The sequence below is a fragment of the Haliotis cracherodii genome, unplaced genomic scaffold (genome assembly GCF_022045235.1).
Source record: "Haliotis cracherodii isolate W230 unplaced genomic scaffold, xgHalCrac1.p SCAF_4, whole genome shotgun sequence".
NCBI lineage: Eukaryota > Metazoa > Mollusca > Gastropoda > Lepetellida > Haliotidae > Haliotis > Haliotis cracherodii.
In genome coordinates this window covers 60,189,748-60,207,131 of record NW_027266297.1, presented here as the reverse complement: position 1 = coordinate 60,207,131, position 17,384 = coordinate 60,189,748, and the positions used below count along the sequence as shown (strand labels likewise).

The window sequence follows — 17,384 nt, the reverse complement described above, 5'->3', positions numbered from 1 at the left end:
GTGACACAACAGGTCGCATGATAAAGGCATCGTATGCGAGAAGCGGGTGAGCGTGTCAAACTATAGAACCTGTGACCCGCTTGAAACATAATCACCTAACAACAACAACGCATAACGACATATGGGAGTGTCGTCTGCTAAATGACACAAGGCCCGCAGTTACGAATTGATATGTACTTTTCTAAAACGTGAGGATGAATATTATTTAAATACGCTTTACGCCCGTTTTTACCTTAAATTTTGAAAAAAGGGGGTTACACACCCCTTTACCCCCCGTCTTTTCTCTTAGAGTTTGTAAAAAAGGGGGGTTCCACCCCGCTTCGACCGTAAATAACGAAGTGCGCATGCGTGGAACGTTTTTCATTCGACAATTTCCGTAAACACGTAAAAACGTTCGTTCCGAAGTGGGGACCCAAATACTGCAGTCTACCCTGAAATGATTCTTTCCGACATTAATACAACGCTATTTATTTTCTGTCACAACAATATATTCCTTTCAATATTTTCCTAGTAACAGAGGTGATTTTGATTTTGAACGGCCATGCCACTTCCGCTATTACGAAGCAGTTTCCTGTTCATTTGCTTGTCAGTTTCAAGTGTTGACTGCTGTCTGAAGGTTCACGTGAGTTTGATCTATTTCTCTTCCCATGTATGTCCTCCCAAGCGAGTGTTAGAAATTAGCAGCATTTACCACATATCCTCATTCACTGATTAATATGAATTGTCCTATATCTCAATTGGGGGCTACGGGCCGGCTGAAGTCAATTTCTAAGAATAGAAGTATACGTATTTGGAGGTATTGGAATGTACATTTTAGAAATATTTCACAATGAACAGATGAGAGAGCATAGTAACTGCAGCTAGTTAAATGTTAATTTTGAAATAGAATAGAAACGAATAGTTTAAAATGTGGTAGATATTGTTTAAGGAAGTCAAAATATTTTGTAAGTATTCATATATGCCTTATATATAACACTTTCTTGTCAAACATTTTTTTTTATGAAATCTTTTGTCAGAAATTTATATTCAGAAACATTGCTATTATGATATGTGAGACTGATCGGGATATGGTATTGTTGTATTTCCTATTGGCAAGGTATCTAAACCGTTTCCAAATGGGATTGTCTGCATCTTTGAATAAAGCAGTTATTGCTCAAGATGTAACTTTGGCTATAGTATGTATGTAATATGAGTACCTTACTATTCGAAATATATTTATCAAACACAATTTTAACATTTGTATTTGCTGGAAAACACATACACAACTGTGATAAAACTAATGTTCATATTGTTTTGAAACTCAAAACTATTACTTCATGTTTTCCTGTAGCTTGATGCTATCAATTAGATATATTCTGATATGTGCAACTTGTTATAGTGTTTGTCTCCCAAAGGTAGTTTAAGATTCCAGATATGTACCTCAAAGATTTCAGAGTTGCCTCCCTTCCATTTGAACCTGTGGACATATGCTGGCTACTAGTGTGTTCCGTCCCTACATAGGCTGTGTGGTAAGATGGGTGGTTGTCTTTTCACAACTGTCAACGGGTACAAGTTTACACTGAAAACTGTGAATGAATCACGGTAAAGTGTTTAGTTTTGTTAACATTCGGTATACAATATACGATTGAAGCAGGTACCTCAGCTTGTGCAGTCAGGGATTGAGCAAGGGATTCAGGTATATATCATAATCTTAAAGAGGCTTGTCAATGTAGAGGGCAAAACTGCTGAAATGACAATTTTGAGTCATAATAAAACTTGACAGCATTCAGAATAAGAAGCTTACCACAGATTTAAGTTTAATATATTTTATATTCAACTGTGCTAAATGCATATTAAAGAATTATTTAGATAAAGTGGCCTTTTAAAATTGTTTAATAGGTCATTGCTGATGTAGATACACTTATTGTTTGCTGATAGATGTCGGGGCTAAACTGTAAATTGAACGAAATTAAAGCTGGTTTGATAGATTAAGATCAGATAAATAAATAAATAAATAGTTGTTGTAGTTGTGTGATATTAATCACACCTTAACTTACATCCAATTTTGCTCACTATCCGGGGAGTTGCCGTCTCAGAATATATCTAATTGAAAGATTTCCGCCAGTAACCCCTGCTTCACACGTGCCTGTGTTGGGGTGTTTATTCTCCTTTAATAGCATGATTGCATGAACTTCACACATTTCACATGTCTGATTCAAGGTAGAATTAATTTTATACAGGTACCAGGCATTTATCTTCCAAGATAGCTTTAATTTGTTAAATTTATCGCCCGGACATCTGATACCAAACAAACATGTATCGACATCATAATGATTGACTAAAAGTTATTAAAATGTCACCTTACCTAAACGACAGTGTATTACGACAGTTGAATATCTAAGATATATAAATTAAAATCTGCCGTAAGCTTCTTCTGAATGTTGTGACGATACATTTGTACTTTTTAGTAACTCAAAATTGTATTGTATCAAAAGGCGGTATAAATGTATGTGCTTTTAGATGACAAAATATTCCATTTAAACGGTATGTAGTTTCCCAAGTACGGGATAAAGTAATATTCATGTGAACTTCCATCACCTTGCATCCAGACTTGGTGCAACATTCCAACTTGATAGAAGGGTGAAACTCCTTAACATGTATACTGTACACAGCGAAATATGCGATGTTAACATAACAACACACTTTACCTTAATTCATTCCCAGTTTAAAATGTAACTGGTAACTTGACAGTTGGTAAAAATGGTCACCCAGCTTAACACAATCTTTGTGGGAACGGAACTGTGTCAGAGAACCATGTTTCACAATTGAAATGAGGCAGTTCCACCCATCTGATATTGTACACCGGCCTTTGTCTTGTCTTGGCAAGTAATTTGGGAGAAGGGTAACGCTGGTCGTCTTATGCTTATAATGTGTCCACTTATGTCACAATTCGCAGTCGTAAAAGATGAAGTTATGATAAGGCGCAGCATACTATTTCTTATATTTGCTTGCTTATGTAAGCTGTAGTTCAGCTGAAGTTAATCTGATATAGTTTTTTTGGGAAGAACACCATGGTAAAGAATAACAGTTTTACAATTTTATGTTGATTCTTATTAATGGTAATTCACTTTAATTCACAATGATACACAACTATTCACATAGATAACACAGGCATACAGTGAGCAGGCCGAGTGTTGTATTGGATCAGCCCTGCATCAACAACTTGACATTACAAAACTTATACTATCGAATGCGTTGCATAATCTACACCGAGGTTCACCTTACAATCCTTACGATCCATGTGGGTCTTCTCACATACCGGAACACGTACATTGAACAAACTTTTATCAGCTTTATCCTCATTCGTAGTTTGAGGATCATCATTCGATACAAAACCAAAGCCAGGATGGGTTCTGGAATCCCAGGAGAGGTGCTTATTTCCACATTTTCTAGGCCTGATATCTCGCATCAAAGCTTCTGCATTGGCTGACATCGTGACATCGCTGATTGTTCGCCCGGCAGATGAATGTCCTTGAAGCAGGTGCCTCTTACCAACTTCCCCAGTTGTGACAGTAAACGAGGTTTCAACAACACATTCAGTGTTATTACTGTGCCGAACATCAAGGTATACACCATCATCAGTCCTAGAGGACGTGTATCTTGGCTGTTCTACGTCTTGCGTTTGTTCAGGCGTCAGATACCCGAAAGACGAGTGTCCACTCGCACCGGTCTCTGGTAAGGAACCAGCATGGTCTACGGCACTGGTTACTGCTTCAAGGGGAATTGGTAATCTGGGCCTGTCGGGTTGGGGTCTCTGTCCTGCTGGTCCGAGAGACAGGTTCGTATCCAGATCTTCATCGTGTATTTCGTGGTAAATGTCTCCACATTTCTGGAACACTTCTTCCTCTGATGCCAAACAACCATTGTTGGCCGCTGAAAGTCTTTCCCTGCGGGTCTTTCTAGGAGAAATAAGGATGTATCAGATATGCATCACACCAGACACCAATGCTTCTATCATTCATTTTGTGGACATAATAAGACATAAATATTTGTTTTAAGGTAAAAAGAAAACATCTGTAATGTAATGCTCATTTTGTAATTGATAATCCAATGTTTTCCATTTAGAGACCTCGGAAGTACATACTTTCGATAATTGCAAATTAGAGCCTAGATTCAATTTGAAACTGATCGCGCCAATGTGGAGTGAAGAGGAAGTTTTCTTGTTTGTTTGATGCTTAACGCCGCACTCACATTATACTGCCTGCCTGTACATATTCAAGTGTAACAGTGACTGATACTATGTGCATCGTGGGTACCACGACACACAGTGAGGTAAGTCACCGAGCCTGACCACCTGATGCATTTCGTTGCTTCTTAACTTTAATAATTGGTGGTTTGCAGTGGAAGGCATGAGGCAGGTTGAGTGGATTATTACAATTTCATGGATTAATACGATTAGTTTTGACCAGATTTATTAGAGACAATAAGATCAACATCACTGAAAATTCGGGGGCACGGGTGGCCCAGTCGTCTAAGGCACCGCGATGCACTCTGCAGAGCTCTGCAGGCACGCCAGAAACTTATGATTGTGGGTTCAAATCCTGGTTCGCCCCGATTATGTTTCTAGGTTGTTTGTGAGCACCATGCCCGTGCTCGTCGGTTTCACCGAAGTGGTAAACGTCTGAGACCTGCATCACTTTGGGCTGTCCTCCCACATGAAGCTGACACGCCGCAATATAATGATTCTAGGGCGGACTAAATGAAGCTGAGGTATTGCTGACTGCTCATAAAATATTTTTCAACTATAATCGATACCGAATGTCAAGGTAGAATTCACTTTAAACCGGTTTCTTAATACATTTGCCTCACATAACATGAACCTGTTTCACCTACTTGTATTTCCACAAAATGAAGGCCAAGAGACCTATGCACAAAACAAGAGCACTGGCCAAAAATGGAAGAAGATACTCTGAAAAAAAATAAGATGATGAGAACAAATAACGTAGTAAACATGCATGTACGTGTACCTGCTGTTCGTTTGTGTTCATTGTGGCTTTTTAAATGTGTGGCTATAGCTATATGCATGTCAGGAGAGGCATAATTGCAGGTCTTTTATTTCGTATGTGCGTTTCATATGACTGGAGGACCGCCTCCGTGGTCTAGTGGTAGAGCGTCCTCCCGGAGAGCGGAAGGTCTGGGGTTCGATCCCCGGCCGCGTCATACCAAAAGACGTTAAAAGATGGTAATTGTTTGTTACCCTGTCTGGCGCTCGGTATTTAGGGGCTGAAGCAAGGACTGGTCGGCTTGGAGTCAGTATACTTTGTCTGAGTGGGATATTGATGTTAAACTGCGGCATAGTATCTCCGTGGGCTAGCACTATAAATCGGCATCAGTCCGGACTAGTACAAGCAGCCACACACACACATAGACGTGCATGCACGTCGCTATATAATTGCAATAATCTTGGACGTGACGTTAAACCCCATTTCACCTCACCTCACCTCACCTCACCTCACCTCACCTCACCTCACCTCACCTCACCTCACCTCACCTCATATGTCTGGATTGTCATCTAAGTTGGGGTCTTCAATAAACTATAAACGATATGATAAACATAGCCTTCAGTGACAACACAATCGATGCAAGACCTTATTACAAACCAACAAAAAATACACCTTTTTCTTTTATCAGCTCTGATAATTTGCCAAAGAAGTCCTCGTTGTCCTTAGTCCTTGTCAGTTGAGTTGTAATGTCACGCCTTGCTCCATCAATACCGGCTTTACACTCCACTGTACAGTTAATATACGGACGTACGGACGGACACGTTTGGCAGATCAGGGAGCAGTTAATACTACGTAGAGATATCATACAGTCATCACAGTTTCCGGTCATGTTACACTGAAGACAGTTCTCAGGACAAGGTTGTTGACATTGGCGCCCATAATATCCTTCCCTGCACCCCTGCAAGCAATCTCCATCTTCTCTTCCACATGTAAGGCAACTCGCATCTGATTCGTTACAGTCTTGGCAATTCTGTGGACATGTTTGATTGCACGTCGGGCCATAGAAACCATGAGTGCAACCTCTAGAACACATCCCATCCTCATCCGAGCAAGTCTTGCATGTTGTGTTTGAATCAAGACACTGCTTACAGTTCTGTGGACAAGACTGATTACACGCAGTACCGAAGAACCCCTCAACACATCCTGTGCCACATCGGCCACCCTGACATACTTGACACTCTCTGTGTGTACTGTTACACCCCTCACAGTCATCTGGACACATGGCGTCACAGGATTCCCCAAAGTATCCGTCCTTACAACCGTTGATGCATTCTCCTGTATGATGTTCACAAGGACTGTCCATTGCTTCATCCGCACAGTGTTGAGAACACCGCTGGCTACAGTTTGTTCCCCAGAAGCCAAGGATACACCCATCTTGACAAGTTCCATTGATGGAACAGTTGCCGCCTTTACAATTTTCACAGAAATCCTCACATCTGTTTCCATAACGACCACTTGTACATTTGGTACATTCACGAGAATCGTTTCTTTTACACGCCACACACCAGTTAATACACACTTCTATACAGTATCGACCTGACATGCCATCTTTGCACCCACGTGTACACATTGGGTGACGATCTATGTACTCGCATTCCATGTCCACACAGTGTCGAGGGTCTTCACAAGCTGAAACCCGTCAAGGACAGAATACATAAACTGTTCATCCGAATTCTGTTTTTTTCACTGCTGCATACAACCTTTCATGCTATTCATAGCCTGGGGATATTTTCCTTATATATATTTCAATATAAATACAAACGTATACATTGTGATCATGATACTGCCAAATATGTTTGATGCTAACAAACATTTAAACATTCAGAAACGGAAACAGATATACAAAACCATCGTCCTCCTAAATGTTACACGCACGCTTTATAGATGTATGGGACACGGAAATAAAACCCACAGAACTGACAATGGATATTTCAAATAGCTGTGCACAAACTTAACATGTGAAGTGAAGCATGGCTGGGTATAATAAATGTGTACTAAATATTGCGACAATGATTTTCATTTAGATCATAACGTTTCAAAACCAAAACAGCCTTTTCTGGGATAATCATTCACATTTCTCTGGAACATGTGTTTTGAATAAACTCATAAATAGAAACAGCGGATTTGTATAGTTCGTGTGGTAGGTATTGAATAACGTGGGCATTCCGGAATAGAATTGGCCTATATATTCCAAAGGAAAGTTTCCCTTTCAGAAGAATGTATTTTGTGTTTGGTTTAACAAAAGGGTACGATGCTGCAAACACTGAGGGTTATTATTCATTGTGCAAAGACTAGCAATCCAAACGATGGATTTGGATGCAATAGTCCACCAGTGTTTACGCTCATTGTGGAGGCAGTGACCAATCGTTTAAGCAAACACAGTGAACACAAGTTTGTTTGTATGAATGTGTTAGATAACAATACAAGTGAACGAGAATGGATGAATACGTTATATGAATCTTATTTTCGACTACCCGCTTCGACTCTTATTGAAATTATGGAAAATTCAGTGAAACTTGAAACTCACTGTAAGTTGATGCGATGAAACAAATGCTTGTCATGATTACTGCAGTTTTCCCCATTTTGAGACCAGCAGATTTTGTTCTAAGGAATTGACTGACACTTGTGACTAGGCATCAGCCACTCTTCATATTGAAAGTAGCCACGTCAGTGAGCAATTTTACGCGAGTTTCAGCTTCCCCCTTCCTTATTACAACAGTCATGCTAAGTATTCGTCCTCAAGAACTTACTCACTCTGAACACACTAGAGTTCAGTGAGCCGTGCAGTGCATACACTAAGTCAGAAGAAAATGTAACCTTTAAGGTTGTATCTTGATATAACACGTGACAAACCAAAAAGTGATGAAGAGAGTGTAAATATAACTAAACATCATTTTAGCTACTTAAGCACATACTGATATGAATGGCAGCCTGACTGTTAAACATCTAATGTCAGTCGTATGCTAACTCAGCCCATGGTTTGAAACCTGTCCATGCCGTCACAAACGTTTAACGCCGCACACAACAATATTCCAGCTATATGACGTTAAATAATCAAATCTGGACCAGCCAGTCCAGTTGCCGACACCATGAGGATCGATCATCGAAATTAGTTGAGATGCAATGACATGCATCAACCAGAGGAACGAGTCAGTATCGCTTCTTAAAACAGGCATAGGTTGCGGGAAGTCCTCTCAGGGTTGTAACCCGGGCAGATTAGAGGTGTATAGGTCCCCAGCAACAGACATAGGTTGCGGGAAGTCCTCTCAGGGTTGTAACCCGGGCAGATTAGAGGTGTATAGGTCCTCAGCAACAGGCATAGGTTGCGGGAAGTCCTCTCAGGGTTGTAACCCGGGGAGATTAGAGGTGTATAGGTCCCCAGCAACAGGCATAGGTTGCGGGAAGTCCTCTCAGGGTTGTAACACGGGGAGATTAGAGGTGTATAGGTCCCCAGCAACAGGCATAGGTTGCTGGAAGTCCTCTCAGGGTTGTAACCCGGGGAGATTAGAGGTGTATAGGTCCCCAGCAACAGACATAGGTTGCGGGAAGTCCTCTCAGGGTTGTAACACGGGGAGATTAGAGGTGTATAGGTCCCCAGCAACAGGCATAGGTTGCGGGAAGTCCTCTCAGGGTTGTAACCCGGGCAGACTAGAGGTGTATAGGTCCCCAGCAACGGACATAGGTTGCTGGAAGTCCTCTCAGGGTTGTAACCCGGGCAGATTAGAGGTGTATAGGTCCCCAGCAACAGGCATAGGTTGCGGGAAGTCCTCTCAGGGTTGTAACCCGGGCAGATTAGAGGTGTATAGGTCCCCAGCAACAGACATAGGTTGCGGGAAGTCCTCTCAGGGTTGTAACCCGGGCAGATTAGAGGTGTATAGGTCCCCAGCAACAGACATAGGTTGCGGGAAGTCCTCTCAGGGTTGTAACCCGGGGAGATTAGAGGTGTATAGGTCCCCAGCAACAGGCATAGGTTGCGGGAAGTCCTCTCAGGGTTGTAACCCGGGGAGATTAGAGGTGTATAGGTCCCCAGCAACAGACATAGGTTGCGGGAAGTCCTCTCAGGGTTGTAACCCGGGCAGATTAGAGGTGTATAGGTCCCCAGCAACAAACAGGTTGCGGGAAGTCCTCTCAGGGTTGTAACCCGGGCAGATTAGAGGTGTTTAGGTCCCCAGCATCAGGCATAGGTTGCGGGAAGTCCTCTCAGGGTTGTAACCCGGGGAGATTAGAGGTGTTTAGGTCGCCAGCAACAAACAGGTTGCGGGAAGTCCTCTCAGGGTTGTAACCCGGGGAGATTAGAGGTGTTTAGGTCCCCAGCATCAGGCATAGGTTGCGGGAAGTCCCCTCAGGGTTGTAACCCGGGTAGATTAGAGGTGTTTAGGTCCCCAGCAACAGGCATAGGTTGCTGGAAGTCCTCTCAGGGTTGTAACCCGGGGAGATTAGAGGTGTTTAGGTCCCCAGCAACAAACAGGTTGCGGGAAGTCCTCTCAGGGTTGTAACCCGGGAAGATTAGAGGTGTTTAGGTCCCCAGCAACAGACATAGGTTGCGGGAAGTCCTCTCAGGGTTGTAACCCGGGGAGATTAGAGGTGTTTAGGTCCCCAGCAACAGGCATAGGTTGCGGGAAGTCCTCTCAGGGTTGTAAATCGGGGAGATTAGAGGTGTATAGGTCCCCAGCAACAGACATAGGTTGCGGGAAGTCCTCTCATGTGTACATGTGACACATTCAATGTATTTGTGGTCAAAGTGCATTGTGTTGTATATATTTACGGCAGAACAGCAGCAGAACATCGGTTTCGGTTAATGTAACAGTGACAATACTTAAATACGAAATTGACGACACGATTCTTTCAGTTCAATCCGAAAATTACAGATATTTGTTTTAGTTGTGGTCATTTGCATTCAACAGTTAGATATGTGCCACACAATAATCGGATCATATTTATAAAACTTAAATTATTACACAGATTTTTCAACTATTGTTAGGGAAGGGGCGTAATTTGAAGCGCCAGAAGTTGCGCCAATATTTCTCAGCTTGACTACAATAGATGAATGTGTCACGTGTATCAACATAACAATGCACATAAGCAACTGCTAAATAAGTAACGAAATATACTTGATGTTTTGACCTACATAAAGCGTATCCAGATGGTATTGTACTTACGATAAACGAAACGTCTAATACACATATTCCAAGACAACTTTAATTATGAATTTCCTTTTCCTTCACAGAATTTTCACACACAAAATTGAATTTGACCATAAGATACACACTTGTCCCATGTATGTTTGTTCGGGGTATTTGAATACACTTCGTGCACAAGTTTTAAAATACAATCTGGGATCCTTTTCCTGTTTTGTCCACACCAATCCTTCATCTGCTGCAACGTTTAATATCCGTTTCTTCAAAGTCCAAGTATCTGCGATCTCTCCAAACACTTCGTTTATTTAGCTCAGTCCAGAAGCAATGTGTTCGAATCGACGAATTTCTGCAACATGGTGGCCGCACCATTCCCTAACTGCGATTGCCTGTGTCGTGTCACGCATGGTTGACAAAAGAAGTGTGAACATACATATTCGGCTTCATCTGGTTCCACAATGAAATCTCGCCGTGACACTGATTCCCTGAATTTGTCTGAATGTCCCTGAAGTTTCTGTTACACTTGCAAGGACGGGAAGAGAGGCGCCATCTTGTCGATTCGATTTGTGATTTGGAATGATGTCATCTTGAATTGAAACTTTCTCCACGATAAAGTCACAAATGTCATAATGGAAATGACCAAAGGCTCCCTGATTATCTCGAACAACTCTTCGTCAAATTAGGCTTCAGATGAAAATGTTTTGTTGCTCATATTGAAGACAAGCGAAATTGCAAAGTTCTTGACAGTTGTAAGCAGCAATTGGATGCGCACACGGGGCGTGGTTGCCAGGAGATTGCATGGTCAGAAAGGGGAAAACAAAAAGTTGTAGAAAGTAATAAAAGAAATCCGCATTGCAATCCAAAGTACCATGTACAGGATATTTTTTAATAATAATATTCACGAAAGAAAATCGTTTCTAAAAGTGCCTTTTGCTAAACACACTGGCTGAGGACATAGCGCAAGTGCTGACAGATGCTGCACGCACAACATTATGCATCAGAAAATCAATTACGTAAGGAAAATCAACATATCTAAAGAGAAGCCTGGCTTTGGAAAGGAGTGTAGAATGACATTCAGCGATGACATGCATCAACCAAGTCGGCGAGTCTGACCAACCCATCCCGACAAGCATGGGTTTGCTGAAGACCAGTTCTAACACAGAACTTCACGGGGGTCTCAGTAATTTGTTTGACATATACTGAACAACAAAAGTTCCTGTGACATTGAATAAGATTTAATGCAAAGTTATGTTTTTTACCAAATCTGAAACAATTTCGGTTAGCAACAGTTAAACGACTCCTCTAAGTGTTCAAATGGTTTAATTTGCCATACTGACTTCAGAAAATGCGTGATTTCATAAGAAAAACATGAACATGCCAAAATGTCAATTTACAAATCAATAGCGTGTGTCCACCTCTGTTTGCGATGCAAGCAACACATCTTCGTCTCATGGAATGGACCAGGCGTCGCACAAAGTCCTGTGGGATATTTGTCCTTATCTGCTGGAGCATGTTTCGAAGTTCCTGGAGTGTCTGTGGAACACGTGGTTGACGTCGAAGGCGCCGATCCATCTCATCCTACATGTGCTCCATTGGTGAGAGATCAGGTGAGCGAGCCGGCCAGGGGATGACATTCACCTTGTTTTGTTGAAGAGAATCCTGAACATGTCGAGCAATATGAGGCCGGGCGCTGTCACGTTAAAAGGTAATGCATGGGCCATGACGACGCAATAACGATGATCTCCTCGCGGTAGCGCTGTCCATTGAGATTTCCCTCTACCACTATCAAACGGGTCCTCTGTCTTGCTGTAATCCCACCCAATACCATAACGCTGCCGTCCCCGAACCTATCTACTTCCATGACACAATGATTGACGTAACGTTCACCTCGACGTCGGTACACTCCAATCCGTCCGTGGCTGAGGTGAAAACGAGACTCGTCAGTGAATAGAACTTGTCACCACTGCATGGCCGTCCAGCGTAGACGCTGTCTGCACCACTGTAGACGTGCTTGACGGTGGTTTCCTGTCACAATGGGACGTCTGGCGGGTTTTCTGGCGACAATCCCCGCACATCTGAGGTGGCGACGTACGGTTTGTGAAGATATTCGTCGAAGGCCAGGGATGCTTCTGACTGGAATCGATTTCGTAGGTGTGTTGTTTGAATCCAGTTGTCTTGTCGATTATTGGTTACGCATGGCCTGTCACTCCGAGGATGGTCTCTGACTGCATTCGTCTGTTGCCAACGTTGCCATAAACACCAAATGGTGTTTCTGTGGACGTTAAATTGTTTTGCAACATCACGTTGACTCGATCCTGCTTTAAGCATACCAATGGCTTGCAGACGCACATTTTCGGACAGGCGTGGCATTTCGTAATGTTGAATAATTGCGTAATTTTGCTAAACAATGCATATGGAATCCAGTTAACGCACATGTTTTTATATCCATTCTTGGATAGTGAAATGCATGGGGCTTGCATAGACGTCAGCTTTCGCATGGAATGCATGCTTTTCTGTGGCAGTTGCGATTTTGTGACTTGATTTCATACACGTACTACAATATTGAAAACCAAACTTTTCTTGTTTGAAAAATACACTAAAACATTGGTGTCACAGGAACTTTTCTTGTTGAGTATATATAGCCGCTTTGTCAGTGGATTTTAAACCGCATCAAAATTTAGTGAATTCAGTTCGGACATTACAAAACACATAACACACACATCTATTTGACGAGCATTTTCCCTTGATTGATATGAAAATATCTACCTTTCATCATTATGTTAAATGAATAAATCTGTGATTCGTTTTTCACTCTTGAAGACTTTTGTCAACTTTGAAGCTTGGAAACTAAAATTAGGCAGCTTTGCTGTCCGCGTAACTGGACCTGTTTGGTACACCTTCATCTTAATTTAGTATCTGGAAACCTTAATTGTTGACAGGAAGGCGGGATTACGGAAATTCGTAATATCCTACATTCTTTGAAACTATATTTTCTCTCAGCGAAATATGATTTCACTTCCTTATAATCATATATTTCCGAAGACAGCGAAATATGATTTCACTTCCTTATTTCCGAAGACAGATGTTGTTCCCTATGTGGATTCGGCATGGAAAATGACCGCACACTCTATTGGTTGTCGTGGGAGGCAATAACATGCATTGGGTGGTCAAGTAGTCGGTGACACGCTTGATTGTGCGCCATTGTATCCCGACGACGTTGGGCGTTTCAATAAATATTAACCATCGCTTTGTCTAACTGCCGTGATATAGCTGGAATATTGCTGACTGCAATGTAAAATATCAGACAAACAAGCATCATTAATCACGGTAGACACGCCTAATTAAAAAAAACAAACACCTAAGTATGACCAGGCCCATTGAAAATATGCGACGCCCATTTATGGTTTCACCTGCATTGAAATATTATTAAAAACAACCCATACTTACTCACAAGTCACACACATTTTATGTCGTTTCAATGTATAGGAGACATTTCAGACAGGCACAAATCAATTAATGTCATGACAATTCTTCATGAAAGTATCACGAAGGCTTTATCATTTTGAAATATATTAAGCATTATATATATGTTTTTGCGTTCGGCTTGATTTGAAAATCACATAATAGCAGCCAGAAATGTTTTATTTTAGTATTTGAATCATCACTGGTACACATTAACTGTACAATGCATCTCATACTTGAATATGTGATCAACAGGAAGGGGATGTTCTTGATGTAGGAAATATCTCTACTGACATGTCATTCGGTTAAGCAATTCAAAAGTAGCTAGCCAGTTTATGGATGATAAGAGTTTAATCATCTTTATTTCACAAACCATGACATACATGTACCTGTTAAAGGCGTAAACACGCCCCATTATATTAACTTTCTTTCAATTTGCCGAAATTAGGTGAAGTCAATAAATTTCATTTTAACTACACAAGCTGATACAGTTTGTGTAAGGTTGAACACTATGCTAAAGAATGAACGTTTTACAATTTAATCAGTTTTTTCTTTATTTTTATTAATGATAATTCTCTCGAATTCCCAATGATACTAATTATTCACATTGATAACATAGCCATTCTGTGAACACGCCAATTGTTATATAGGCTCAGCCCTACCATAACTCTGCATTGATTGACATTTAGAAACCTTAAGATGCATACACAATGGTTATCATAGGTAGGCTTGACAGAAAGTAACTTTCAACCATGAATGCGTTACATAATTTACAAATCCTTCATAATCGCACCCACGTACACCCTAAAATCCACACGATCCACGTGGGTTAATCACTGCTCTCTTACACACTGAGGGTCGTACTTTGAACAGTCTGTTACCAGCTTTATCCTTGTTCGCAGTTTGCGGATCATCATTAGCTACAGCACAAATATCCAGGTGGGTTCTAGAGTCCCAGGAGATGTGCTTAGTTCCACATCTTCTAGTTCTGATATCACTCCTCAAAGTGGCTGACATCTTGACATGGTTTAATGTCCCGACAGAAGGATGTCCTTGAACCAGGTGCCTCTTACCAACTTCCTCAGATGTGACAGTAAACGAGGTTTCAACAACACATTCAGTGTTATTGCTGTGCCGAACATCAAGGTATACACCATCATCAGTCCTAGAGGACGTGTATCTTGGCTGTTCTACGTCTTGCGTTTGTTCAGGCGTCAGATACCCGAAAGACGAGTGTCCACTCGCACCGGTCTCTGGTAAGGAACCGGCATGGTCTACGGCACCGGTTACTGCTTCAAGGGGAATGGGTAATCTCGGCCTGTCGGGTAGCGGTCTCTGTCCTGCTGGTCCGAGAGACATGTTCGTATCCAGATCTTCATCGTGTATTTCATGGTAAATGTCTCCACATTTCTGGAACACATCTTCCTTTGTCGTCTTTACTTCCAAACAACCATTGTCCATCGCTGAAAGTCTTTCCCTGCGGATCTTCCTAAATAAAACAAGGATGCATTAGATATACATCACACCAGACTCCATGCTTCTATTATAAATTTTATACACTTAATTGTGGTAATTGTCTGTGACTTGGCGGATTGCTATTGTATTCGTACCCAATAGTGAGACGGGTGGCCCAGTCGTCTAAGGCTCCGAAATTCGCTGTGCAGGGGTGCGTCCCTTGGGCACGCCAGAAACCTATGTTTGTGGGTTCGAATCCTGGTTCGCTCCGATTATGTTTCTAGGTTTGCCAGCACCAAACCCGTGCTCGTGGGTTTCACCGAAGTGGTTAACGTCTGAGACCTGCATCACTTGGGGCTTTCCTCCCACATTAAGCTGACACGCTGTGATATAACTGTAATACTGTTAAAAGCGGTGTTAAACCAAACTCACTCACTCACTTTACACATTGGCTCACATAACCATACTTAGTTTAACCTACTTGCATCTCCACAAGATGATGGCAGAGAGACCTATGCACAACACAAGAGCACTGGCCAAAAATGGAAGAAGATACTCTGAAAAACAAAATGATGACAGATATTGTTTACGTTTCGAAAGAGAGATAATACAGTTTACAGGCACGTGTGTGTCCCTGGTGTGCGTGTTTGTGTTAATTGTGTAATGTGTGTAGTTATACACATACCTCCATGGAGTTTGTGCGAATGTATTTTGCTTGTATTAGTTTGGTGAAACGTAATATGTGTTTTATACATCTGTCCTTTCATGTGCGACGATGATGTTTATTAGTGTTTTGTGTCGTTGTATACTACTCAAGAAAAGACAAAGAACACCCATGTCATGCCATGAAAAAGAGCAGTAGTAATATATAAGAATCGGGTGTGAAACTTATTTTGAGTAGTATAAGTCTTAAATTTAATAAATGTTGATTATTACCTCCACATGTAAATGACATAATAAACGTTAATTTCAGTGACTACACCACATGCCAAAACACATTACAAGCACACTAACACAAGGTATACCTTTTTCGTTTATCAGGCCTGATATGGTACCAAAGAAATCCTCGTTGTCCTTAGAACTGGTCTTGTGAGTCGTAATGTCATGCATTTCTCCAGCAATACCGTCTTTACACTTCACTGTACAGTTTATATACTGACGTACTGACGGACACGTGTGACATAACAGGGTGCAGTTGCTACCACGACGAGACACCATACAGTCGTCACAGTCCCTGGTCGTGTTACACTGAAGACAGTTCTCAGGGCAAGTGTGTTGACAGTGGCGTCCATAATACCCTTCCCTACACCCTTGCAAGCATTCTCCATCCTCCTTACCACATGTGAGGCAACCAGCATCTGAGTCGTTGCAGTGTCTGCAGTTCTGGGGACATGTTTGATTGCACGTCCCAAAGTATCCGTCCTTACAGCCATAGATGCAATGTCCTGTATGGTGTTCACAGGGACTGTCCATTCCTTCATCCTTGCAGTGTTGAGAACACGGATTGCTACAGTGTGTTCCCCAGAAGCCAGGCGTACACCCATCATGACACGTCCCATTGATGGAACAGTTGCCCTTATTACACTTCCCACAGAGATCCTCACATCTGATTCCATAACGACCAGATTCACACTTTGTACATTCACGGGCGTCCTGAATGTCACACGCTACACACCTGTCAATACAAATGTCGCGACAGTAACTACTCGACCAGCCGTCGTTACACCCGCGTAAACACGTCGGGCGACCCTTTATGTACTGACACTCTGACCCCACACAGTGTTGAGGGTATTCACAAGCTGAAATAAGTAACAGAAGATCAGATCATACTTCCTGGTATATGTTCCATCACTGTTGTATGCAACTAGATGCACATGACATCTATAATACGATGTTTTCAAAGCTTTAGAGGGATTTCTTCACCAGGTTTTTACCGAATGTGGCTATATTTTTGAGTTCATATTAGATTATTGTAGTTTCATTCCATCAGTACCATTTTGTTAACTTTGTAGTCAACGTTATACTTTGTTTGGACGGAGATATTTATAGATTTATAGAAGATTAAAAAGTCTATTCATTGTGTCACAGGTGAATATGTAGTCCCTATTTTATAGAAGTTTGTCATCAGCCCTACAATAGCTCCTGCGTGCAACTTATGTAGATAATGTTAAAATGATCATGGTAATGCGGAATAATCCTTACGCATATTTTGTGAATTCACAAAATCAGAACTATTTTAAAAGACTTCCAAAAAATCATCAGTTGAAACGTAAGCAATTTATCATCTTTT

General features: G+C 41.6%; 3 protein-coding genes across 5 annotated transcripts in view; 1 reads left to right on the top strand and 2 right to left on the bottom strand.

The window, feature by feature from the left end:
• The window catches only part of LOC139479938 (cell death abnormality protein 1-like), a 40,110-nt gene that overhangs the window by 3,325 nt on the left and 19,401 nt on the right, over positions 1 to 17,384 (top strand). Inside the window, exon 2 of one of the 3 annotated variants that reach the window (XM_071262875.1) lies at positions 591 to 622. The exons of the other annotated variants lie outside the window; for them this stretch is intronic. The gene's annotated coding sequence lies outside the window, so the exon portion shown is untranslated. The remainder of the gene's footprint in view (positions 1 to 590; positions 623 to 17,384) is intronic. 3 annotated transcript variants of the gene reach the window in all.
• LOC139479554 (platelet endothelial aggregation receptor 1-like) lies at positions 3,218 to 7,624 on the bottom strand. Its single transcript, XM_071262391.1, has 4 exons — positions 7,570 to 7,624; positions 5,655 to 6,671; positions 4,873 to 4,948; positions 3,218 to 3,938 (listed from the first exon to the last, which is right to left on the bottom strand). The coding sequence occupies exons 1-4, from the start codon at positions 7,622 to 7,624 to the stop codon at positions 3,218 to 3,220; spliced, it is 1,869 nt and encodes a 622-aa protein (XP_071118492.1).
• Positions 14,392 to 16,710, bottom strand: LOC139479552 (uncharacterized). The gene is made up of 3 exons (XM_071262390.1): positions 16,392 to 16,710; positions 15,576 to 15,651; positions 14,392 to 15,128 (listed from the first exon to the last, which is right to left on the bottom strand). The coding sequence occupies exons 1-3, from the start codon at positions 16,708 to 16,710 to the stop codon at positions 14,444 to 14,446; spliced, it is 1,080 nt and encodes a 359-aa protein (XP_071118491.1). The 3' UTR covers positions 14,392 to 14,443.

Bases quoted from the DNA above. Each gene is read 5' to 3' on its own strand.
- LOC139479552 (XM_071262390.1), bottom strand. From the start codon at position 16,710: ATGGAATCAGATGTGAGGATCTCTGTGGGAAGTGTAATAAGGGCAACT. The intron at 15,652-16,391 runs GTATTATGGACG...TTTGTTTTTCAG, and splicing joins TTGCAAGGGTGTAGGGAAGG to AGTATCTTCTTCCATTTTTG. The intron at 15,129-15,575 runs GTAGGTTAAACT...TGTTTTATTTAG, and splicing joins ATCATCTTGTGGAGATGCAA to GAAGATCCGCAGGGAAAGAC.
- LOC139479554 (XM_071262391.1), bottom strand. From the start codon at position 7,624: ATGGGGAAAACTGCAGTAATCATGACAAGCATTTGTTTCATCGCATCA. The intron at 6,672-7,569 runs GTGAGTTTCAAG...GACGGGTTTCAG, and splicing joins TTTCATCGCATCAACTTACA to CTTGTGAAGACCCTCGACAC. The intron at 4,949-5,654 runs GTGTATTTTTTG...ATTTTTTTTCAG, and splicing joins AGAGCTGATAAAAGAAAAAG to AGTATCTTCTTCCATTTTTG.